The sequence below is a fragment of the Haplochromis burtoni genome, unplaced genomic scaffold (assembly GCF_018398535.1).
Source record: "Haplochromis burtoni strain Fernald_Lab_line unplaced genomic scaffold, NCSU_Asbu1 Contig_106, whole genome shotgun sequence".
In the NCBI taxonomy this organism is placed as follows: Eukaryota; Metazoa; Chordata; class Actinopteri; order Cichliformes; family Cichlidae; genus Haplochromis; species Haplochromis burtoni.
Genome location: NW_024582467.1, coordinates 469731 through 495734, shown reverse-complemented (window position 1 = coordinate 495734; position 26004 = coordinate 469731). Strand labels below are relative to the sequence as shown.

The window sequence follows — 26004 nt, the reverse complement described above, 5'->3', positions numbered from 1 at the left end:
ATTATCCCAAATGGAGTTTGTTTCAAGTCTACATGTAACAGCTGTGTGTTGGAAATACTAAAGGTAATGAGCCAGATGTTGACTTGCTTTAAAAACAGTGGCAGCAGACATTACTGCTAAGTCAAAATCATAACAAGTCATAAAAAGACTGGCTCTGAAGCCCTGTGCCAAATATTTAATTGTTGTTGACAGAGCCTGAGAGTGGAGCGTGTATTGTTTTAGCTGTGTTTTATTGTTTTTATGTCTTCTTTGTTGTTTTATGAGGACACAAGAGTTTTTATAAACTCCAAAGAAAAGAAGAAGTCAATGCAAACTCAAAAATTCAGAAGATATCGTGATACAAATGTTTGGAGATGCTGCCCAGCTCTAGTTATGAGTATTAGATTTTATGTACAGTATTTTATTTTCCTTTGATGTCTGCACCGGCATTTATTATCTCTGTTAAGTAAATGTCTTCAGATACATTTGTTAACATTTGGTTTGGACACTGAGGCGCTGTGTGGCAGTCAGTGGTGACTGTGAGTATAGTTGTCTCTGAATCTCCTTCCAGTATTGTCTGTCTCTTTCCCCACTTCTCTTCCTGCTCCCTTAGAGCGTCATCCACCCTGCCTCGAGTCAGTTGGAGGTTAATGCACATGTTTCTCCTCAATCTCTGTTTTTCTCTCTTCCGTTATTCCAGGCAATGATTTCTATCTCCATCTGTGAGAAACCACAACTGCTGCTTTTTGCACAGATGCACTTGCGTTCAAATGGTACATACAGATATTGTCAGAGAGGGCCTCTAAGGGATCTGCATAGGCACACTGAGAGTGATTTGGTTGTTGAAGTTGAGGTTCAGTGTGCCATTTTTCTAACTTAATGCTTTAAAGTCTTATGCTGCAAAGACTAGTTTATGGCTGTGAAACATACAAACTAACATGCAGTATATTAAAATTCTGCACTGTCAGTCCAGCAGTTGCTGATATATTTGTGGAGGTGTGTGTGTTTTTGTGTGTGTGTGTGTGTATGCTCACTAAATTTACCTGGTTGGTACAGTGTTTGTTTAAAGCCAGATAAAAGTGACAAACTAAAGGACCTCAGTTAACTAATCAGAGGAAGTATGCCTTACAGACTATATTTGCACAATCAAGTAATTTACGCTATAAATCAGTCCACAGCATGTAATGTGCACAATGTGGTGGCTGAGGTGAAAATTCTATTTAATTAAGTTCAGTTTTATCAGGAAGAAATCTCCAGCAGAACTAGGTTTAGGGAGGGGCTGCGGCATCTGCCGTAAACAGCGGTAGGTGAGGGGAGTTAGACAGGACAAAGGACACAAAGTGAAGGAAAGCCAGAGATTAATAACAAGTATTGATGTATAAGTATAGATGACTTAAATAAACATTACACCTATATGCTTTATGAAAAGGAAAGTTTTAACCCTAATCTTAAAAGTAGAGAGTGTCTCTGTGTTATGAATCCAAAGTGGGACCTGGCTCTGCAGATGAGAGGCCTGAAAGCTGGAGGCTCTGCCTCCCGTTTTACTTTTAAATACTCAAGGAGCCACATGCAAGCCAGCAGTCTGACAGCAAAGTGCTCTGTTGGGGTGATACAGCACTATGAGGCATGATTATTCAAGATTTTGTTGTAAATTTGAGCAACATGTGAGTAATTTAGTTAGCATGGAAAAGGAGAATTCAATACAAAAACTGCAGATATGCTTTGCTATATATTTATCCAGTGTGCCAAATGTGCTATATTTTTAGATGATAGACATTTTTGACCTATGGTTATCACAGTGTGTACATTTATAATTTTGCCTCAATGCCATCTCATTCGTTCATCTGCTATTTTGCATATGTTTACATTTTTCTTTGTGGTTTAAAAAAATGAAATGAGGTCAAAAAGAACATTTAACGTCAAGATAAAGGTTTGAGCACAGGTTATGCTGACCATGTCATCCATGGCTCAAGCTTTGCCATTCCCCATCACTATTTTCCCCTTATTTTCAGTCAAGACTCGACACTTTTGGACTTACTCCAAATGAAGGTCACCAGCACACTGATTAGAATATTTTAAAGTCCAGGTTCATTTATTCATTTATACCAAAGACCTATTTTCAGCAAGGAAACGCCTTGACAATGGGTCATCATAAGCTGTGACACAGTCCTGCACATCATGTGGTTGTGTTTTATTTAGGAAATAGAAGTAGGTCACTAAATAAAGTCACCACGCATCATTTAGACCGAGCCCTGTACCCATGCCTGTGTAAGCGTAACTTATCAAGTAAAATGCTTTAGTGATCGATAAGAATAGAAAAGCTCATTTATGGTGCAATTAGGCAAAGTTTTTGTATTGGGGAAGGAAACGTACTTCAGACGGTGGCAGGTTGTTGTGAGGATGTGAGAGGATGTTCTAAAGTATGGCGCTTGCTCCGACTCTCTCTTTGCCAGTGAGTATGTGGATCGACTAATTGGCTGTTCTGCATTACTGAGACAAGTACACCCATGTCCACAAATATTGATTGGACTAACCAGGATAATTTAGTTATTCTGCAGTTATTCCGGTTTCTTGTTACATACAGCTAATGCTGGATCATTAATGACAATAAATGGGGCAACTCTCCTCTTAAAAGCTTCCCATAGTGAAGGTTTTTACAGTTTTGGGGAGAAATCCCTTGTGAGCTTAACTACAGCTCTTAAAACTCCTCGAACTACAACATCTCTGTCTTATCTTTCCCCCGTTGCGTTCATCTTACAAACCTGATGAGCTGCATCAATGTCTTTGTTTTGGTTGGTCTCCTTTCTTTTCCCGAACAGCTTCTAAATTCCCGAAACACTGAAGCAGGCTTGTAGTTTTGCATGAAGTAGGAGAAAAAGGGTTTTCTCATTTCTCTAATTTGTTCCTAACTGTGTCCTCTGTGCTTTGTACCCCTGCCTCTGACTTGGAAATCAGTGTCAGCACGCCATATTGAAAGAGGTCTTAACTCCTAAAATACATCTGGAGTGGAGAGGACAGAGGAAAGGAGGCTTGGTGGAGGGGCAGAGGTGCTGTTTTTGTCTTCATCATGTTAAAGAGGGATGACACAGTTGTGGAATATGCAAACCACAACCAGAGGAGAACTCGTAGCTATATAATAGTTATCTTGTCATATTTTACCATATTGTAAATTAATTAAAAGTATTCCGCAAAACATATCATGAGCATTAATTGCGGGGCGATCGTGGCTCAAGAGTTAGGAGTTCGCCTTGTAATCGGAAGGTTGCCGGTTCGAGCCCCTGGTCGGACAGTCTTGGTCGTTGTGTCCTTGGGCAAGACACTTCACCCGTAGCCTACTGGTGGTGGTCAGAGGGCCCGGTGGCGCCAGTGTCCGGCAGCCTCGCCTCTGTCAGTGCGCCCCAGGGTGGCTGTGGCTACAATGTAGCTGCCATCACCAGTGTGTGTGAATGCGTGGATGACTGGATATGTAAAGCGCTTTGGGGTCCTTAGGGACTATTAAAAGTGCTATATAAATACAGGCCGTTTACCATTTACAGCAAAAATCGTATGGTGCATTTGTGCCTAATGTCACAGTGAGGTTAGAAGTCCCATTTAGGGAGATAATAATAATAATGTATACTTTATTGATCCCTGTGGGGAAATTACTTGTTTTTTCTCTGCATTTGACCCATTCGCTCAGTGAAGCAGTGGGCAGCCACTAAGCAGGCGCCCAGGGAAGTTGCCTTGTCTCCTCTCCTCTAATCTTTGTGTGAGGGGAGTGAGTGAAGGATTTAAGGATATGCAGCTTGGAAAACGAGGAAAGGTCAAGGTCCCCCTCTGTGGTGCTTCTGGCTGATCAATATGCAATGGATCAAACATTATCAGACGACTGTAGCTGTGTGTGAGAATCCTCTGTATTGTTAGTGTCAGTTTGCAGCAGTAGATTAAATCATGTAAAATACCCACAATCTGACACTGAATTTAATGTTCTGGTGAACATAGTGTTACTTTGGGAAAAAGCGACACTCTCTTATCTTCTCTTATTGAGTTACTTATTAAGTAACTGAAGTACAAAAGTCTTATTTGAAAAATAAATCTCTGACAACTAATAAAGTAAACACTTTTAAATGCATAACTCTGGTGGAAATAGTTTATATGAGGCAGAGAAACTGTGTCTGTCTGTGTGTGTCACCATAGCTGCTTAGTTCACAATGCTGCGGCATCACTTATTCAACAGGGACAAATTAGGCAAAGACAAACGTGGCTAAAGACAAGGACAGTTATGAATGGGAACCGACAGAGGGCCTGTGTGTTTAAGTGTGTATATTTGTATGTTTGTCGTATTTCTGGCTTGTTTGAAGTAAATCCAGTGCATTAGTAGAAACAATCCAGCTGTTTAAAGTCACTCTCTGGAGCCAGAACATATGTGCGCTCATCTTAATTCTTGGGTTTAATGCCTCCATTTGTTTGTCATTAATTGACTGCAACAGCAAAAGACATTATTTTCATTTCGTCCTTTACTCTGGGTTACAGAGTCTCTATAGACCTTCAGATCTAAACAGAAACACTTTTTTTTTCATTGCATTTATACATCATGCACACTGCTCAGCGTATGGTGCAAAAAGTCTGTGCTGAATACACCACCAACTGGTTTGTCAAGTCTGAGAAATCAGATGTGATGAGTGAATGATGGACCTGACTGTCGCCGTACTCGCTGGCTACCAATTCATGATTTATGTGTTGGTAGCCAGTGAGCGTGTCTCAGATAATGCTTCTTTCTCTCACTTTAAATAAATAAAATATTAAAACAAATGAATAACTGAAGTGATGAGTTTATACTTATAATGAAAGAGTTCAGACCAGAAGGATGCTTTCTTATCAACTTCTATAGGCCCAGAGATGTGTTTGCAACCATAGGGATTGTCTATATATGACTCTATATATATGACCCAGATGGGACTTGAACCCAGCTTCAGTAGCTGATAGCTTATCCATTAGACCACTGGGCATCTTTGCAATGTGACCTAATTTGCTGGTTGAGTGAGAATGAAGTTATGAAACCCTTTTGAAAGGTTATAGGTTTTGTAAATTTTGTAACATATTAGAGATTTTCAGATATTTGTTGGATAAGGATTTCGTTTTCTGCATGTTTCTTGTAAATGTGGCAATGTTTGCAATCTCAGCTTGTCTACATCCAGCCATCCCATGCACAACAGTGATACGCATGCATCACTTCATTGTTGAAATTTTTTCATTACTTAAAAAAAACTGTTTTATTTGTTTATATTTATTTATATTTATATTTATTTATTGTCTTTTCTGTTTTTATGACCAAATTTGTTTTCACCAGCTTTTATGATTCTGGTAGTTTCATAACCCTTTTTGCATTATTATATCCAATGTTACAATGTCCCTTTTTTTCGGTCACGAAAATGAATTAATGCCATAATAAAAAAAAAGACATGAAAAATTAAATAAATTAACCTAGTGACAAAGTGGCTACACTGAGGTGAACTGAAGCATGACCATCACTTCCTTGAGAAAGGGGCACATCAGGCCAACAAGCTGAAACGGGATGAAACTGAAATCTGAGACAGTCCTTTGGAGCTCTTAGAGCAGAAGAGCAAGCTTATACCAAGCTTGCATGGGTTTATGTTAGGCGTGTGTTCAACAGGCGCTCTTACAAGTTTAGCAGTGTGTCTGTGTTTGTGTGTGTGTGTCTGAAGGTTCTGCAGTGTGTCAGTCCACAGGGGCCGTGTGCTCTCTGTCACGGAGAATAGATAAAACACAATGTGCTCCCTGTTCTCGCTCTCGCTTTGTCTCTCACTCATTATCACTCAGAGTTTTTCTCTCGCAGTTGTGATTCTCTTCTTTTTTGAGACCACATCCTGATCACTGAATATGTTTTATAATAGTTTTGTCCACACTGAAATGTGGCCACATTTAGTGTCTTTTTTTATACACTCCATAAAAGCTGTACATAGCTACCACGATATTAGAGATTGGTTTGAGGAATTCCATTTTTATGCTTTGATCACATGTTGCTTTTTACACCAGAAGTGACCATATTTGCCCGATTAATAAGAAAGGCCTAATACGGTTTTACTCAGCTGAGTTCAAATGAACTGAAAAGATTTTCTGTAGCAATCTGTAAATGTTTTTTCCTCCTGTTAAAGAGGGCATTTTACCATGGGAGTGCATGATGTTTCGCTCGGTGTTTCTAGTTTGGTAAACAAGTTGGCTGCACAGATAGTTTGGCATTGAAAGACTTGGATACTTGGTCTTAGTCTTGGGCACTCCCCAGTCACTCCTGACTTACTAAAATACAGCATGATTGTACAACACGATGATTTTATTGTCAGTTTTCTCCCTGGATTATAGTATTTCATTCATGTTAATTGCATAAATGTAGACCCTAAAATCAGAGTGACATATATTATTACATTACCATTGTTGTTTTCATGTTGGAGGAGAGAACGTCAGCGTGTCAGCGTACAGCGTGTCTGGAGCGGCTTAGAGCCAAGAGTTCACCAAAGTCATGTGATTTCACTTCAACCTTGACAGCCTGTGGGGCTGTGTGTTTGTGTGTGTGTGTCTCTGTGTGTTTAGAGAGCTGGCAGGTGTGGAAAGGAGTCATGACTTGTTGAAGGACCTTTATTTTTGGGCCAGTCTGGATCACTAGGAGTTCACACTTTCTCACACATGCTCATACACAGTAGAAGCTGCACAGCAATATACAGCTGAGTCACACTTTTGCCCCTTACACCCAGGGCTATTGTTTGAAGTTTCTACCTGGGGAAAAAAGAAAAAGAAAAGACCCAAATTTAGTCAACAGCTGCATAAAATAACCAATCTTGGGCTTTGTGGATAAGATACATTTTGCTCAATTTATTATCAAAATATACTCCTGCTTAGTAAATTGCAAAAAGGGTAATAAACAAAAATTAAGCTGTTCAAAAAGTCCTTAATTGCATCTCTAATTCATTTTATACAGTAGCAGTGAAGTAACAAAAAGTCCCTACATATGTTTTGGTCATGGTAGTTGTAGACTAGCTGGCTGTTGGACTCCACTAAGGCTTCCCTTTGTTCCAGATTGTTAATGATTTTTATGGAAAGAATTTGCAGGTATAGGATCTCACCTATGCTAGTAGTAGATTATTAAGTCCTGTTGGCTTCATCGAGTGACAGCCTCGAGCTCATACTGGGGCGGTTTGCAGCCGAGTGTGAAGTGGCAGAGTTGAGAATTAGCACCTCCAAGTCTGAGGCCTTAGCTCAGTGGACGAGTTCATGTATGTTGGGGTCCTGTTCATGAGCACATCGTGTGTGAGAGCAAACACAGAAAAAGGATAATTGTGATGAACATTCATGGTGTTAAAAGATTGAACAGAATGACTGATCATCTCAGCACTTTACAGTTATTAACATAAACCACAAACACACACACACACACACACACACACACACACACACACACACACACACATGCTTTTGATGCATTAGGGCAGATGAGGCAGGATGGAGGAAAACCTGCTCAATTGAGTTAAAGGCTGCAATTTAATTTTCCTATGTGCGCATTTGTTTGTCTGTGTGTGTCTGTATGTGTGTTTTTTCCACTATAAATAAGTGTACAGTTTAAGGCTTTTCGAAAGAAAAAATATATATTAAATTTGACTCCTTGTTTGATATACAACACAATATGCATAGTGAAGTACTAACTGATGAAAACCATGTGACGTTTGATCTGCCAATGAAATCAAGTAGCAGATATACAGTATTGTTCTGTTTGTTTATAACCAATCAAATCTAGATTGGATTAACATACATCTCACATTAACATGTTTGATTTTTATGAAAACTGAAAAATGGATTTGTTTTATGTGAAGTCATATGATGAAGTTATTCCCTGATTAATCTTAAAATGTTCCTTTTACCAGTCGAACTCATAAAATTGTGGGCTGTCAGTTAAACAGCGATGACAAGTAAATCTAGAGTGTGTGCCATGTGTATGGGAGTGAATTCATAATAACAAAACCAGCGGACATACACACATGCACACTGAAGGGCCTTTTCCTTCCTCTTCAGCATCTATATTTAGTGACATCGGCACCTGAGTTTGAGCACGCTCAGTAGCAGTAGATGAATGGAGAGCTGTGACCTCAAAGGCACTGTGTGCATGTATGCTGTGATCTTTGAGGTCCTGATGGACACAGCGCTTTTTTCTTTCCTGATGTTGTTTCCATTCTAAGGCTCTACATACACCAGTGTTTATACTTTTGAATGTTTGTTGTGTAGGTCTCTGATTTTAAGTTTGGGGCTTCACATATTCTTTTATTGTAAATGTAGAACTAAAATTACCCACACCTTCCTTTTCCAGGCAAAAATTATGGACAATCTCAGATTGCTAGGGAAAAATTGTTGGCAAGTGATGCGATTAGTCGTTAGCAGATTGCTACAGTTGCCTGTAGTTTGCATGGAATATGCAACACGTTTTCACTCCCAAAGCGTAACATTTTGCGCCAGGTGACAACACGTCCCTATGTTACGAGATCGGAAAAATTAGGAAAAATGAGAACCATTCTACGCATGTAATGTTTTTTTTACTTAAATTGCTTTGGAAAACACTATCTAACGTCATTAAAGTGCTGGTTAAAGTTAGGGATAAGGTTATGGTTAGGGTTAGGGTTAGGGAATACATGGCTGGAATGTGTATTAGCACGGGAGAGTTATTCTACTGGATTTCATCCCTAACCCGGTGCATAGCATAAGAATGCGGAAGGTCACCTTTCGCGTTCCCCGGGAATGCCTCGGGACTTGACAAATCGTCAATATATTACGCCTCGGGAGTGAGAATGGGCTGGAAAATGTCTGCAAACATGCCAAACAGTAATTGGTCATTTTAACTTTGCAGGTGATTGGTCTTTAAAGGGTTTAGAGAGAGTGCCTGGTTACCTGGCCTTTGCCTGCTGGGCCTCGTCAGGCACATCCCAAATAACCAGCATGGACCTTCATAAAAAAAACTTGGGTGTGGGAGGAGTTTGTTAAGGCCCTGGAGCAGGACTTTTGGCTGCCCTCAAAGAAATTCTGGCAAGCCATCAGATGATTAGGGAGGAGAAAATCATCTGGTCACACTATTTGCAGCGGGGATGGAGCGGTGCTGACTTCCACTGTGGATATAGTTGGGTGTTGGAAGGAATACTTTGATGATCTCCTCAACTGCTTCCATGGAGGAAGCACTCTAAAAATGTGGGGGGTAACTTATCCATCACTAGGGGTGATGTCACTGAGATAGTTAAACAACTCTCTTCCACCCAAGTAGAAGGGGCCCTGGGGTCAATGAGATTCGGCCTGAGTTCCTTAACCCTCTTGATGTTGTGGGGTTGTCTTGGTTGACCCATCCTTGCACAGAGATCTGGCACGATTCCTCTGGATTGGCAGACCATTGGATGGTTTGCCTTTTTAAGAAGGTGGAACAGAGAGTGTTAAAGGGGGATCACAATCCACAGCCTCCCTAGGAAGATCTGTACCGGAGTCCTGTAGAAGAGAGTCTATCCATTAGTTAAACCTCGGACTCAGGAGGAGCAATCTGGTTATTGTCCTATCCAGAATGCTGGATAAACTGTTTATCCCCTTGAGCATGTATGTGGGTGTGTTGGGGTGTTTTGAGAGTATGGGGTATCTTGTGGTGGGGTATATAGTAGGGGTATATTGCTACAGGCCATTCCCAGTTGCGTTGGTTTCCACCAAGGCTGCCTTTTGTCACCAGTTCTGTTCAAAAAATGTATGAAAAGGGGAATGAACGCCATTTTAACAGAGTAACCAAGTGATGTAAGGTTTGCACTTTCTCAGGATCTGGTTTCTGCTTTTTGCATTGATCTCTCAGGTGGGTTGAGAACACCTTGTTTGCTGGGAAAAGGAAGGTTACTAAAGGAACTGTTACCTCCATGACCCAGGCTTGAATAAGCAAAGGTGGATGGGTGGATGAACAGCCAGATTGGTATACTTCTGGTTGCAAAAAGACTTCTGGTGCTGTAGCAGTTATGGGAAACAGCCCATTTTATTCATCAAAAACAGCTATCATTGGCCTGCTTTACTGCTTCCAAACAATCTGCCTGACTTATAACTACACTTAATGTCAATCCCTCTCTATAAAACATTTTTACCCTGGATAATTTTAGTGTGTATGGGTTTAGAAAAACAACACATCCCCAATACACTTGTCAGTACACCTACATGTTCTTTCCATATCTGTCACAAAGACAACACACTTTCTTTGCTTGGTTGACAGAGGCAACAAAAACAGCCCAAATCTGAGTAATTTTGTTGTTTATAGATCGTTCAGTCTTGTCACCAGAATGCAACTGTCCCTCCTCTGTCAGTTTCATGGTAATTTTTTGCCTCTCTCATCTGTCCATCTGCCACAATGACTTCCTTCCTTCCATTTGTTCTTCTAGAAAATGGAGATGGATGCGAATAATTATCTTGTTAAACCTCAAAATGTTCACAGTGTACTGTCCTGCCTAATGATGAAGATCCATTAAGCGGGGAAAGAAAAAGAAGTGCCATTCCAGGAACAAGTACTGGATATAAAATGTGTTTTAACAACTACAACTGCAAAAAAAAAAAAAAAGATCAGGAAGAGTGCTACCCTCTTCCCCCTCCTCCTTCTCCTTCACTGTCGTACTGGAACGAGCCAACAAACTTTCTCTGTCCTCCCCCTCATCCGTCTCCCTCTCTCTGCTTTCCATCTCTTACTGTATACATTACTGAACCCACGCCTGTTCGCCTTCACTGCACGAGTCTTCGCTTACTGCTGTTCACGGTGTGCGTGTGAATGTGTGAATGTGTGTGTTCACATTGGGATTATCACCACCGTGGGTGGTACAATCTGCTGGTAGAAACTCAGTGAACCCTTCAGCCAGTACCCACTTTCATCATATTGCTCAAGTGTGCTAAGGCGCAGACATACATGCTTTGATTTATACTGTATGCACACACACGTGCAGGCACTCAATAATCTCCACTTCCCTCAACTTCTCCCTAAAACCATTCAGACTCCTCGATATTTGCATATGGGTCTTATGCGTGTGAGAGTGTGGCTGTGAGTGTTTGTGAGGTATATATTTGACGTGTGGGTGTCTGACAGGATATGTGTCAATCTCAACTGCACGCCACAGCAGTTTTTTCCTTGAACTTTCTTGCCACATTGCCAGTGTGTCTTGCAAGTGGCACTGTGATATTTTGGCCCAACAGGATGCCACAGTTGTACGGTTTCTCACAGGTTGGTGAAAAATTTTTGGTTGCGTTGCTTTTTTTCTTTTCCAATACCATAAGCACATAACGGAAAATACTGTGAAAACCACATGTGAAACAATCACATCATAGGGCTGTCCTTTGAATGATCCCCTATTTAAAACTTCTTTTGGTAGGGTTTGTGTTTTTTCATTGCATAATTGTGCATGCAAGAGAGCAACATAGCATGCAAAAACATTTGACAAAACAGACCTCACATTTACATACCTGCCACTCTAACTGTAACTGAGACAAGGTGACTGAAACTTTGAAGAAGGGAAGGCAGAGCAGGGTAATGCTCCCCCTGTTCTTGCTCCACTGATCTCTGCTAATTAGCTTGCAGTGATGGTGCATAGTGATAGCAGAATAAGAAGCAGTTTTCCATCAGACCACGTGCCCCTTGTCTAAAAGTCTAGATTTTTTATGCGTTTTCAAATTCAGATGGTATCAAATCTGGGAAGTTGTTGGTAGGGCTAGGTGGCTGGAAAATTGTATTTTAATTTAATTTGCAGTTTTGGTTTCCAGCGGTATTGGAATAAAACTAGTAATTCTAGGAAACTCGTGTTTTTTTCCCCTTGTGTTGTGAGTCAGTGCACCTCTTTCTTTTACTTGATTGCACTTTTGACCCTGCCGAAAGTTAGAATTCACTTGATGTTTAGCTCAGTTCCAGCCTAAAAGAGAGTCCTCAGCCAACAAGATGTGTTTAGAGGATGCAACACTCACAAGGTGCCTTCAGGTGAAGCTGTGCAAGGATTTTTAATGCTTTCCTTTGTCTACATCTCACTTTGCATCTCTTGCCCTGTTCGCTTGTCAGAGTAACAACTTTGCAGCTGGTTTTAGCTCACTCGCCCTGTGGTTTCCATGTTGGTCTCCTGAGGCACGCAAGTCCGCTGCAGCCTGGGCAACCTTCTGCTTCTGGCTTCACTTGCAGGCAGTATCTGGAGGATGGTCTTGTAAGATGTACCGTTTGGTCAAAGACGCACCCTAATCAGGGCTTAAATCCCTACCAGACTAACCTGTGTCCCCCATCTTCTCACTTCTTCATTTAAATAATTTTTCATTGGAATTATATCATATATATTTAAATGGTCTTACATGAAGTTCATGCATTTTAAAGCTGATAGCGCCTGATTGTTATAAATTGCTGAGTCACACCACTTAAGAGTTATCTGAGCACATGAAGCTACGGGCCTCATTCAGTGCGATTTTCCGCTTACTCAGGATATCTAACCAACATAGATAGCGCTGGGCGGTATAATCAGAAATATCTATCGCAGTTGTTTTCTCTCTGCGAGTCTAGCAGCTTCATATTTTGATAGATATTATTTTTGCATCAGGTTTGCAATGACTCATTGTTCTATGAGGAGTATATAAAAACCCCCATTTAATACTATCATTAAAAAAAAACAAAGCATAAATACAATACAATAAACAACCAAAACAGTACATAAGCTACTCTTATTGACTCTGCTAACTAGCTGCCTTAGCTGCCTCGTAACATCCTTGCAAACACCAATTTCCTTAAACGTGCAATGATACTTTGAGAAAAATGGCATGTTTTACATATTTGCATGTCTTTTGTTTAATGCTTTTCATAACTGCAATGCTTTGTATCTCTATCTATCTTATCTTATCTCTAAATGTTTTTATTCTGGGGGATTGTGAGTTTTTTATGCATGTTGTCCTTTATGGACCCCTGGAAAACTGTGTAGGATGAGTGAATGGTCCTAACATGTAAAGAAGTAGAGAAGCATTGTTAATTAATTATTATTTATTAAAGAATCATTTTCTTATTTTCAGGAAATAATTCAGTTTCATTTAGTATAAAAGGAATTAAGTTGACTCTTATGAGTACACTGCAGCATGAGCTGCTAATTTGGCATTGTTTAGTACGAGTTTGTCTAATTTTTTTTTCTATTTGCCTTCTTTTTGTCTTTTTCTTATTTTATTCCTCATTACCTTTCTCTCTGCAGATTGACCTGGAACCAGAGGGGAAGGTGTATGTTGTTATTGACCTATCAGGATCTTCCAGTGAAGGTAAGAACTCAGTGAAACTGTTTTATGAAGCTCAGCGGGGTCTGTCATGTATGTAACACAGAGCGACTGCTCTCGGTCTCACTTATCTCTTGTTAAGAGCTGCTGTGTAACTATCGCAGGAGCTTTCAGTGTAAAGTGATGATGAAGATGTTGTATTACGAGGCAAAAGCCTGTGTTTGTCAAGTCACTCTGACTCTCACAGCTGATGCTACATTCACACCTTCTCCTCCTTGTATTGCAGAAAACCAGTGTTGCCACATTCAGATGTATTAAAACACCTTGCATATGTGCAAAGTCCTTCTACATATTTGCAGCATGTTTTATAAACTTTAATAAATTATATCAAAAAATTCAAATAAGCTCATATAACAAATATTGAAGATAAATAGGATATTAATAACACTATCTTTAAGATGGGACAGGGTAATAGGATACATAAATATGCAATGACAGTTCAATAATTTGTTATTTTGCATTTTGTAATAACAACGCTAGTAGTGATATATTTGTGAAGTTAAATATGTAAGTACAATTCAAAGGTATGCCAGAGCTAAAATAAAAGCATAGACTACACCATTAAATGGTAAATGGCCTGTATTTGTATAGCGCTTTTAATAGTCCTGCCTAGGGAACCCAAAGCACTTTACACACCCTGTCATCCACACATTCACACACTGGTGGAGGCAAGCTACAGTTGTAGCCACAGCTGCCCTGGGGCAGACTGACAGAAGCGCTTCTGGCCAACACCAGTAGGTGGCAGGTGAAGTGTCTTGCCCAAGGACACAACGACCGAGACTGTCCGAGCCGGGGCTCGAACCGGCAACCTTCCGATTACAACGCGAACTCCCAACTCTTGAGCCACGGTCTCTTATCATGCAGTTAGAAACAGTTAAAAAGTTAAAGTTTCTAACTGCAGGAGCTCAAGTATACCACTTTGGCCCTCCTTGTTGTGTTGTTAAGGTACATCCTTTGGACTTTCTGGTTGTATTGCATAGAGACAAACACATGTTATGTAGTTTTAAAATAAAATACTCAAATTGTACATGCAGTGAATATAGTTAAAAACAACCTAACAATATTATTTTAAGTGCTAGCAAAGGCACAGTCAGAAGAAGGGAATGAGTGCATGTAAAGTGTAGAAGACAGCTTTGGCTTTGTCACTTAAAGAGATGCCCTAAGTATGCACAACTCAAAGCCTTCCTAAAATTTAAACTGTCATAAAAAAAGAAATTACAGTCCATATAGTTTTTCTGATAGAGGTAAAATAGGTAAAATAGTGATGTGTAAAGTCTCCCAGAAACACAGAATGATGGCAAAATTGTAAAAACATCAGCAAAACGCTGCTATTTTTTATTTCATTTTTTAAAATGGTCGTTAAACAAAAAAGTTTGAACCTCTTGATTTATAAAAGTCCATGAGATTAAGGAAAAAAATATCTAATATAAAAAACCCAGAACAGTCTGCACAGCCTTTGTTAAATGACTGCACTCATACTGATCGTCATTATAGTTTCACATCCTTTCTCCAATCATCTTAATGTGCAGTTTTTGAGCTTTTAGTGGGTATTAAGTGAAAGGAAAGTGAAAGCAATAATGTAAGCATAGTGCTCCATTTGTATTAAGAGAACGTAGGTTTTTGCTCTATAATGCAGCATACACTTTAAAAATGACAATTATTTGGAATTAGGAATAGAGGAACAAAGAGAATGTAAAAACAATGTTGGTGTTAGATGAACCAACAGATATGTGTGTTTAGTTCTAAGTTACTTCTCTTTTTTGTTTTTGTTACTCAGTGAGAACGTGAAGTCAGGAGTGAGTCACCCTTTCACTGCACGGAATTTGCAGCATTACATTAGGAAATAGATGTGTCAGATTCCCTATGTGTTTCTATGACAATGATATTGTGCAGCCAGCGCTCTTCTTCGATATAAGTTAAATGATGCAATCAGAGTTTGACTGTAAACTCAGAGATCACCTCATCATTTAAGATATGAGACACAGTGCTTCGAGAGAGCCTCGAGCTGTAATCTTGTACTCCTACGTGTTGCTGTATGTTTCACTGCAAAACAGAGATGTAACAGTGTAGTTGAGAAGGAGTGCAGATGCTGATGTGATATACAGAACTAGTACTTACACTTGCAACAAGACTATAATCGTTGATGCTTTGACTAAATGCTGAGGCCCCATAGACTGCATGTAAAAGATGGACATAAGGTTCAAGATATATACAAATGAAGAACTGATATGTCAAATATTCGCACATGACAAAATAATCAGCCCAGCCCAGTTAGGGCAGCAGAATCACTTTCCAATTTATCGTGGTTCTCTTCCCTTTCAGTAACCATTACTCTGCAACCACACTATGCCTGACTAAAGTAAGCTGACAACCACTAACCGGTTCACTTTTCTGTTGCTGCAGCAACTTCTCACTTGTGGAGCGAGGTACTTCCCGCAGCAAACCTGCTTCCTTAGTCATATACAAAAGTATAGTTAGGCTGTTGTTACAGTGTTGAGTGAAGCATTGGAGACGGGCAAGCTGTTGATGAATTAATACTTAGTTTAATTATTGATTTATTGTCTTCTCTTGCAGTGGTTTTTCTTCTCCATTTTGAGTAGTGTAAGCTAACCATAGCACTGCAACTGTGTGGCTCTACACTGAGCTTTGATTTACAGGTGTGACTTCAGTTTTTGCACGGCCTGACTGAGTTACTGCAGTATAAAAACTGAGCATTGCATATCTGATGTTTGCTTCAGCTAAGTAAATAACATGAAGCTGAGGATGATTTTGACCGATCGCATCCATTTTTTTAGATTTTCAATCAATTTTGCAATATTATTGTTTTTGTGAATTATATTTGCTATCATGCAATGAAAATCTGAAATTATTATACCACCGGATGGATGTAGCCATGGTGACATCCTTTACAGTTTTGTGCATTAATTTGTTTCGAAATGCCAGTTCTGCCAGTTTGGGTGATTTGTAGCAATACCTGAATATCTTGATGCATTCTCAATCATCCAGGAAAGTAAATCTCCAAAAGTTGATTCTGTTCATCTGGACGTAGCGTTTTGTAGGAGAAACGTTTCGTCACTCATTCAAGTGACTTCTTCAGTCTCGGACTTTAAACACTAACCCATCAGCAAATTATGACACCACCATCCTAGGACTGATCGAGAACAACAATGTTTCAACTACAGAGAGGAGGTTCAGCATCTGAAGCAATGGTGTGAAAACAACAACCTGCATCTGAACACAGCCAAGACCAAGGAGATGGTAACCGACTTCAGGAGAACAAGGCGATCTGAGCACTCTACCCTCTACATTGATGGGGAGGGCTGTAGAAAGGGTAGAAAGGAATTAAGTTCCTCGAAGTCCACATCTCGGCCGACCTTACCTGGTCCACAAACATTTCCCACCAGGTAGGGAAAGCACAACAAACGCTGTACTTACTCAGGAAACTGCGTCATGCCCAGTTACCCCAGAGACTGCTAGTGAACTTCTACCGTTCCACCATCGAGACCCTTCTGACTTACTGCTGCACACTCAGGTTCAACTGCTGTACTGTGGACAACAAGAGAAAAGTGCAGCGGGTGGTGAGGGCAGCAGAGTGGGCAATTGGCACCTCACTAATCCCATTTAAACTGGCAGACTTCAGCAGAAAGTCAATATCATCATCAAAGACCCCTCGCACCCTGGACACTAACCGTGTATTTCACACACATGGAGAGATGCCAAACTGCCTTTCATTGTTCTTGCAACAGTGATGATAAAGAGCTATTCTATTCTATTCTATTGTTGTGGAGATGTAACTACTGAGTGATATGCGCACGCAAATTAGCAAAATACAGTGATATTGCAAATCATTTTCAATGTAGAAAATTTTATTTTGAAATTTCTCTTCATACTTGTGGAGCTTTTCAATTGGGCCTCCTATTAACAGAATGTTGAACCAGAGGTGAAAAGTTAACATTGGTACATCTAATCTGCACCTAATTGCATTTTTACGGTATGTTGGAGAGACTGTGAGAGAGAAGGCAGAAAGGGAGTTATCCAGAGGTCGCGAGAGGAGAAGGGGAGTGGTTGTGGGGTGATAAATTGATTAGTAAAGTGGAGTGTTTGCTAATGGACCAGTTACATCATTGAAAGTGATTGAGAGGGAGATCAGTAGAGAGTGACAAAGAGGTCTCATTAGGTTTTTCTGCAGGAAATATTAATTTTCCTTTTCCCTCTGTGTTTCGTAAATGGACTCTAAAGCTATATTGCCTGCTGGGACTCTGCTCCTTGTTGTTTCTTTGCAGTGGCATACAGTAAGTTTATGTGCCTGTGTGTTTGTGATCTACTGCAATTGCAGTCATTACTAAAATGTGTTTGCATAGCAAAGAAGACATGGGTGAACTGTCAGGCCTGAGAGCAGCAATCAGCCTATTAGCTTTAATACAAGCACGGGGTTGTGGAAGCAGCTACACCTACACACACACACACACACACACACACACACACACACACACACGCTCTCTCTCACAAAGCCTTGTTGTCTCCAGGGTCATACTCTGCTGCTAAAATGAAGTGTAATGTGTGTGTTTTGTCTGACCCTTTTTGTTATCATCTGTTAAACTATCCTTCTGTGAAAGTGATGAAAAAACGATGCTTAAGATGCACATGCTCAACACAGACTTGTCTGTTGGCACACGGGATACCGTATACTGATAGTAGTGGGTCACCTCACTTTTGTGTTGACTAAATATTAACATTAATATGAAACAGAACAAGAAACAATAACAACAGCAAAAAAATAAAATAAAATTACAAGTAAGCACTGACTATGGCCTCCTCCAGGACACACAACAATTTAGTGAGTTCTTTATTGATAATTTATTGATAAAAAATCGTATTAACCAAATACATGCAACATAAACTAACCAACCAAATACTTTGTTCGGTATACCTGTTCAGCTGCTTATATGGCAGAAACCAGCACATTTATGCATGGGAATATGGTCAAACAGCCTGCTGTTCAAAGTTCAAACTGAGCATCAGAATAGAAATAGGTTAATAGAGTAGGGGCTCAAAATAAAGCCACACACAAAAAAAGCACACAATAAAAAAAAGAAAGGTGATATAGTGACTTTGAACATGGCATAATCATTGGTGCCAGATGGGCTGGTCTCAGTATTTCAGAGAAAGCTAATTTACTCTGATTTTCCTGCACAACTTTCAGTAGGGTTTATAGAAAATAGTCCAAAAATAGAGGAAAATGCCCAGTGAGCAGCTGTTTTCTGAGTGAAAATACCTTTCTGATGGCAGACGCCAGACGAGAACTGGCAGACTTCTTTGAGTTGATGGAAGCTAATAGTAACTCAAATAACCACTCATTACAGTCAAGGTATGCAGGTGAGCATGCACCTCTGAAGGTACAACTCATCAAACCTTGAAACAGATGGGCAACAACAGCAGCAGAAGACCACACCGGGTACCAATCCTGTCAGCTAGGAACAGGAAAGTGAGGCTGCAATTTGCACATGCTCACCAAAACCAAAAAAGGAAGATTAGATTGCCTGGCCTGAGGAGTCTGAGCTTCACATCATGGATGTGGAGCCAAAACATTTCCAGTATATCGCGCCAGTATGGTAAATGGCCTGTATTTGTATAGCACTTTACTAGTCCCTAAGGACCCCAAAGCGCTACATATCCAGTCATCCACCCATTCACACACACATTCACACACTGGTGATGGCAGCTACATTGTAGCCACAGCCACCCTGGGGTGCACTGACAGAGGCGAGGCTGCCGGACACTGGCGCCACCGGGCCCTCTGGACTAAAATCCTTGCAACAATAAATATCTACATTTTAGATAAACATAACTTAGCTTTGCAGTTATGTTTACCTCCTTCACTCACCCAGGATGTAATGTGATTACTTGGTTTGTCTGACTATTCATTTGCCAAATTACTTGAAACACTGTGGATGCATTTGCATGAAAATGCAAGCAAGCTTGGCGCTGCCGAGCATAAAAGTGTTGAACATCAACACTGAGCTGAAGAACACCAGGCCAGTGTTCTTCAGACAATGTTACAAATGAATCTGCATCCAGATATCCTTCAGGATTCAGAGATTTAATTCATTCATGGCAGGGAGATGATGTTCAGATTTATTCACAAAATTCTTCAGGCATTTAATCTTCAAGGTAACATTTGATACTAGTGTGCTGCATCTCAACAAATATCAGAGACTATCTGTCAATATGTTCCTGACTTTGAAAGCCAAAAAAGGGAAAAGAGCTCGGAGTACGATGCAAGCATTGGCCTACTTAAGTCTAACTTTTCGGGCCATAAGGACATGACAGAGGAGCAACCTTTCTACTGCTGCCAACCTCCAACCCTGACTCCTTCCCTAGTGTAAGACACCAAGTCTAACACTGTTGCCAGGCAGCAGTCATCAGTTGCTAGGCGATGCTGATGGCAAAGGGGCTGAAGGAGTAAGACTGATGACAAGCAGAACATGACAGGCAGGAAGGAATGTAGACTAAGTCTTTGAGGCTTAGAGAGTAGTGCTGCTGGAGATGTAAAGTTTGACAAGGTGGTGATACCAGAGGAAAGTTCAGTTAGTACATCACCACAATCACTGGGGTTCACTCTGAGAAAACACAGCAGAACTCAAGCTAAGTTACACAAACCAGCCAAATTTGAATAGGAAATACTGCACGTGAGTTTAACCACAGGTCTTAAATTGTTCTGTACTTACTTCAGATTGTGATTTGCAATTCTCCCCCAGCTAAAGCATTGTTGTCTATGTCTTTATTTCAGTAGCTTTCTTTCTCACTTTCTCTGTTCTTTTAGTGTCTTCCGTCAGCTACCACCGCATAGCAGCAAAATGTGAAATACTCACCCAAAAAAATCCATCTCTTCATGTTTGTGGATACTAATTGTCTCCTTTTTTTTGTAACATCATGACTTTGAAATTGATGTATTTCACTTGTCCAGACTTTTCGACCCTCTGACCTCCAAGAAAAAAGCTCTAAAAGACATGACAACTGTTGTATTTGACCTTAACTGTGATTTTAGTAGTTTAAATGGTGATTAATCGCACATTATAAGCTAACACTGTGTTAAAACAGGCATGCGCATGTCCAGTCATATCCAGAAATACTGGTCGGTTAAACGTATTATTCTTATAGTATTAATCTACAACAACAGTTACCCGTTTGAAGATGTCATCATCCCACTTCCTACTACCTTCTCTCCCACTCTATCTGAATGGAAGTCATAATCGAGCACAGGTGGAAAGTAAACCGATTATGACCGCACTAACCAGCATTATACTGGTCAGAATGGTTACATATGGTTACGCAGGAAACTGTGCATTTACAATCTGCTCAGTTTTAAGTGTCTTCTGTCTTTTAGACCACTCGAATATTCTTAATGTTTTCTCTGTCACCTAAAGAACTATCAGATTAGTCCAGGAACTCCCCTAATTTGAAGAAATAGAAATAAGTGTAACGATCTGTCGCATGTTTGGCTCTAGTATTTGGAGAGAGAGGCAAAATGCTTCACTGCCAATCTCTCAAACCTCCAAATACATGAGCAAACATGCGATATACATGAACAAGAATCATTAAGCGTAATAGCATTCAGCAGGTTCCATGTAAGTTGATGTAGACGTGTCTTTTTTTAGATAGCAAACCAAGTTTTCATGCATTCAAGTTCATGTATTTGCGGGAGCATTGGGAACTCATATTCCTCCAGAGGGAGGGAGATAAAGTGCTGCAGGTGTTGCCAGTGGAAAAAAAAGTTGAGAACAAAGCGCAGAACAGAACAAGCATCAGTGACAGCAGATATGACGCTGATGTAGTCAGAGCATTAAATGGAAAGAGGGAGATGTGGTGGGGTTGGGATGCAGAGCAGCTTGCAGATGGGCATGCTGCAGTAGCTTAAGTAGCTTTCCCTATTTGAGATTGTCCAGTTGGGTGTGTTGAAGGATATCAGCTGAGCCTGGGCTGTCACTGGCAGCAGCTGCTCTGTCAGGGTCCCAGATGAGCTTTGCTCTTTGCTTTACTTTCCTACACGATGAGCGTTGTTGAATGCTGAATAATGTAAGATCAAAGAGAGAGGATGTTTGGAGTTCTCAAGCCACGGCTGTTGAGGAAACTGGAAATACATACTCGACGGCACATGTGGCCGACAGAGTCAGAAGACAGATGTTCGTGCAGCGTCGGTCATATCAAAAATGCAAATCAGTTATATCACAGGACTGAATTATTCAATTGTTCTTTTTTTTAAACATTCTCAGTGAGCGGAGAGTTTGAGTCGTCTCCAAAATATACACACTGTCAGGTGGAATGTAACACACAGTACTCGGAGTTTAGTTGTGAGTGATAATGCTTGTAGTCGGGGGGGAAAAAGTCCACATGGAGTTCTTCTATCCAAATGGCACAATCTGATAGATCTGGGTGTATTAACACATGAAATTGAACAATTTGGCTTGTTTAATAAATACAAATAACCTCATTTCTATTTTTTTTTTATTTCTCACCACCTCTATTTCTACAAAGTTTCAACCTAAGTCTTTGCTCTTTTCCCTTACTCCTCTTTACTTGACTTTAACTGACCTCTCCTTTACCTCTCTGTCTTCCGCTCTCACTTACTCATCCTATGAAATGTGTGTGTAATTAACAAGATCAGGCAGTAACTGAAACCTCTGCACTGCCATTGGGAAACCCCTGAGTAATTAAACCAGAAGAAAAGCAGAGGTCACAAACACTGGGACTTGGTTTAAGGAAAAAGGACTAATGCGTTGATTGTCACCAAACGGACACACTGCCAGCCCTGTAGTGTCGTTGCCATCTACTGGCTACTTGTTGGAAATGCAGTTTTTATTTATCATCAATCGTGCAGGTGTTGCTCATTTATAGGAGATGCCAGCATGAGTAACCAAGATTATAAAGCACTGACTATCAAAAAGCGGAATGAATGGAGCTTATTCACATTAGTTTGGCTTACTGAAGAGACTGGAAATAAAACCATAACTGTAACACAACATAACATCCTTCTTGTATTTTTGTTGTGTTTTCGTACAGCAGCGGCAGGCTCTACCGAAAATGAGGAGCGTGTGTTTCGACAGCGGATGCGTCCCAGGAAGCGTCAAGGTGCCGTCCGTCGGAGAGTCCACCAAGTCAACGGACACAAGTTCATGGCCACCTACCTGAGACAGCCCACGTACTGCTCGCACTGCAGGGACTTTATCTGGTTAGAAGCACATGCACGCTCATGTCTATAGAGTGATTAATATGCACACAGTCGTTACAGGTCGGCAGAAAGAAACCTGTAAATAAAGAAAGAAAAATGCAGATGAGAGTGTGTCTGCATTGAAGACAGGACGGGAATGTGGCAGCAGTGCAGAGAGATGAAAGCAAGGCTCACTTGTGTGATTTGCGAGTCCTTCTATCAAAGATTAATGAATCCAGAGTCTCTCACTGAAAATGCCAAGGGTGGTTCAGAGTGAACGTATGAAGTGTTGATAGGTTAATAAAGAAAAAGTTTCTTAACTGACCAGCTGTATATAAACATCAGTTTTACAATAGCTGCCTTTCACTGATGTGTGTTCACTGCTTCACTTCCTTAACCCAATTTTCTCCCAGTAATAACCTGCTCTCTTGTTTACACGTAAGCACAGTGAATGCTGTGAAGTGGGGAGTAACAAACAAAGCCAGCTGTGTTTGTTTCCATCCCAACAAACGGCTGTTAGCTTCACTCACATGGAAACCATGTGGCCTCGGTGCTCCGCTCGCTTTCAGCTGCGCTCTGAAAGAACGTTTGATGTGTAATCAGAATCACAAGGGAGCTGTGTTTCGGTCTCCGAGTGGTCAGGGTCTGTGATGTGGTGAATCAGCAAAAAAACTGCAAGGAGTCTGTTTAATTTTTGTGTAAGCTCACTGTTATATCCTGAAATAATCTCTGAAAAATACGCCCTTTCAGTGGGTTTGAGAACAGCGCCACTTTTCGTTTCTTGGCCGTGTATAAGTGTGTCGGAAACCAGCATAGACTGCATCATTTTGCAGAGGCTGAAGAATCCACTGAATATTGCCGAAGAATAATACTAGACTCCCATCATCCTCCTGGTAGAATTTTAGAAGGAGGAAAACTTTCAACCTCTACCTTCCCTTATGTGTGCAACAAAAAGCCAAAGGAGAAAGAGAAGATGCTGCAGAATTTGCATGATGTTAAACACAAAAAGGCTTTTTCCACAAACTGGCTTACAGCTGCGCTTCTTTCTCTTTTATTAAGTGAAACACATTTGCTTTAAATTGGAAGTAAGGACACACGGTTTTAGAAAAACAACCACAACAACTGGTTAATGACGTAACTGAGAAAGAACTCCCTTTTAAATGGGAGACACTTCCAGTCGAACCAGCCTCAGGTTTAAGCGCCTGCTGTAGTTAGTTAAGCAGGAAAAAGATAAGTGGCAACAAACAGGACAAAACCCAAACTTTGGAACAGAGTAGACAAATCAAAAAAAAGTATTTGCATTGAGCAAATACAATAAGTCCTCATCATTCAGGACTTTATCTGTGAAAGACTGATTATAAATTCAAAGTAAAGAGAAGTTAATACAGGTGAAAGATAAGCTGTTTTTCTAGGCCCTGGTAGAAGCTGATGTAACAAATTAATGGACTAGTTTATAATCATTCAGACCTTGATGTTCACTCATAACCTTTGTGGGGCTTGCAATAAAGCTTGACCTTCAAAATCAAAGTACTGCAACAATCAGATATTCTATTTTCTATTAAATACAGCTTAAATAATCTTCTAAAATTGTGACATAAACTTTGAAAAAGGGAATCAAAGTTTCTAAATTATGTAAAAAATATGAAGACAGCAGTCCACAACACTTTTTTAAAACATTTGTCTTATCTCTGTCTGATTGTAGGGGGGTTTTAGGAAAGCAGGGCTATCAGTGTCAAGGTAAGACAATATTTACCTTTACAAGTGGCTGCACTTTAATCACACGTAAAACCTGTTAATGCGTGCGTTGTATGTGTGTACCTGCTGCAGTGTGCACCTGTGTTGTCCACAAGCGCTGCCATGAGCTGATCATTACCAAATGTGCCGGCATGAAGAAGCAGGATGACATGGTCGGGGAGGTACGGATGTGAAACACTTTGACAACCTACGCACGGATTCTTAGAAAGTTCAGGGACCACTCTAACATTAGATCCTTGCAGGTTTGTCTTACTGTCCTTTGGTGCATCCTACAGGTGGGTTCTCAGAGATTCAGCGTTAATGTCCCGCACAAGTTCAGCATCCACAACTTTAAAGTTCTCACCTTCTGTGACCACTGTGGGTCTCTGCTGTGGGGTCTGATGCGACAGGGACTCCAGTGTAAAGGTACAAGTGAGCACATGACATTCTTTAGTTAATACAACTGTAAGCAAATTAAAGATGTCTGTACATTATCGTTTGGATAAACTCTTTCTAGAATCTGTTCTGAAACTGTTCTTACTCTTCTTGCTTTGTTTCCCAGTTTGTAAGGTGAACGTACACAGACGCTGTGAGAGCAACGTAGCTCCAAACTGTGGCGTTGATGCCAGAGGGATCGCTAAAGTCCTGTCTGACCTCGGAGTCACTCCAGACAAGATCTCTAACAGCGCCCAGAGACGGAAAAAGGTTTGGAAATATGCCAGAGTGTTCTCAAGAGTTATTCTAAATTTTATATTTAATGGTATTTAAAGAAGGTGTTTCTGAATAAACAGTGGAAACTAATTGAGGGGCGTACCCACTGGGGATGTGTCCTTCAAAAACCATGTACTTAAAAGATGGATCTACGCACTATGGTGTCAACAGCTTCTGTGTGAAGTCCTGTTATGAAGCCTTGAGATGAGCGTTTTCGCTGTCGCCTGCATGTGGTGTTAACATACCGACCGTGAATCATAAGTTCTTGATGAAAATGTTGATGGGGACATGTTTTCTGTGAACAGCTTACTCAGGCTCAGGATCCTCAGCAGCCGTTATCAGGGATCCCTCAGATAGAAGACGATCGCTCAAAGTCTGCCCCCACCTCCCCGTGTGATCAGGGTAGGCACATTTTCTGACTATTAAACTCTGAAGAGCAAACAGAATGGAGACACACAGCACAGCTCTTATTTTTCTTGGTTTCTTGCAGACGTGAAGGAGCTGGAGAACATCCGGAAGGCTCTGTCATTTGACCACCGCGGAGAGGAGCACAAAACACACCCACTGTCTTCCTCCTCGTCTGTGGACACGGTAACGTGTGACACGCACACTGGAGGTGATGGGAACAGCGTCGGAGAGGAAAGCGAAGAAAGTCAGGCAAATGGCGAGGTCAAAGGTCACAGCGCTCCAGAGGCCAAGAGGATGAACCTGCATGACTTTGTGTTTATCAAAGTTCTGGGGAAAGGAAGCTTTGGAAAGGTGGGCTCACTTCCTCTGCAGCTCTGTTTGTGAAATTCAGTAAGATGTGCAGTGAAAAGGATGGACCAGAAAACACAAACGAGTTTGTGTCATGTGACCAGGTGATGCTGGCGGAGATGAAGGGCACAGACGAGGTTTATGCCGTCAAGGTGCTGAAGAAAGACGTGATCCTGCAGGATGACGACGTGGACTGCACCATGACTGAGAAACGGATCTTAGCATTGGCCAGGAGACACCCCTATCTGACACAGCTCTTCTGCTGCTTCCAGACTAAAGTAGGGTCCCCCCCCCCC

The 26004-nt window shown here is 40.8% G+C and overlaps 1 protein-coding gene across 1 annotated transcript in view; it reads left to right on the top strand.

The window, feature by feature from the left end:
* The window catches only part of LOC102311620 (protein kinase C epsilon type), an 88745-nt gene that overhangs the window by 21492 nt on the left and 41249 nt on the right, over positions 1-26004 (top strand). Inside the window, exons 2-10 of the mRNA XM_005935433.3 lie at positions 13221-13284; positions 22360-22528; positions 24210-24244; positions 24335-24423; positions 24538-24667; positions 24804-24946; positions 25258-25354; positions 25443-25711; positions 25813-25986. Of these exons, the coding sequence (XP_005935495.1) occupies positions 13221-13284; positions 22360-22528; positions 24210-24244; positions 24335-24423; positions 24538-24667; positions 24804-24946; positions 25258-25354; positions 25443-25711; positions 25813-25986 (1170 nt within the window). The remainder of the gene's footprint in view (positions 1-13220; positions 13285-22359; positions 22529-24209; positions 24245-24334; positions 24424-24537; positions 24668-24803; positions 24947-25257; positions 25355-25442; positions 25712-25812; positions 25987-26004) is intronic.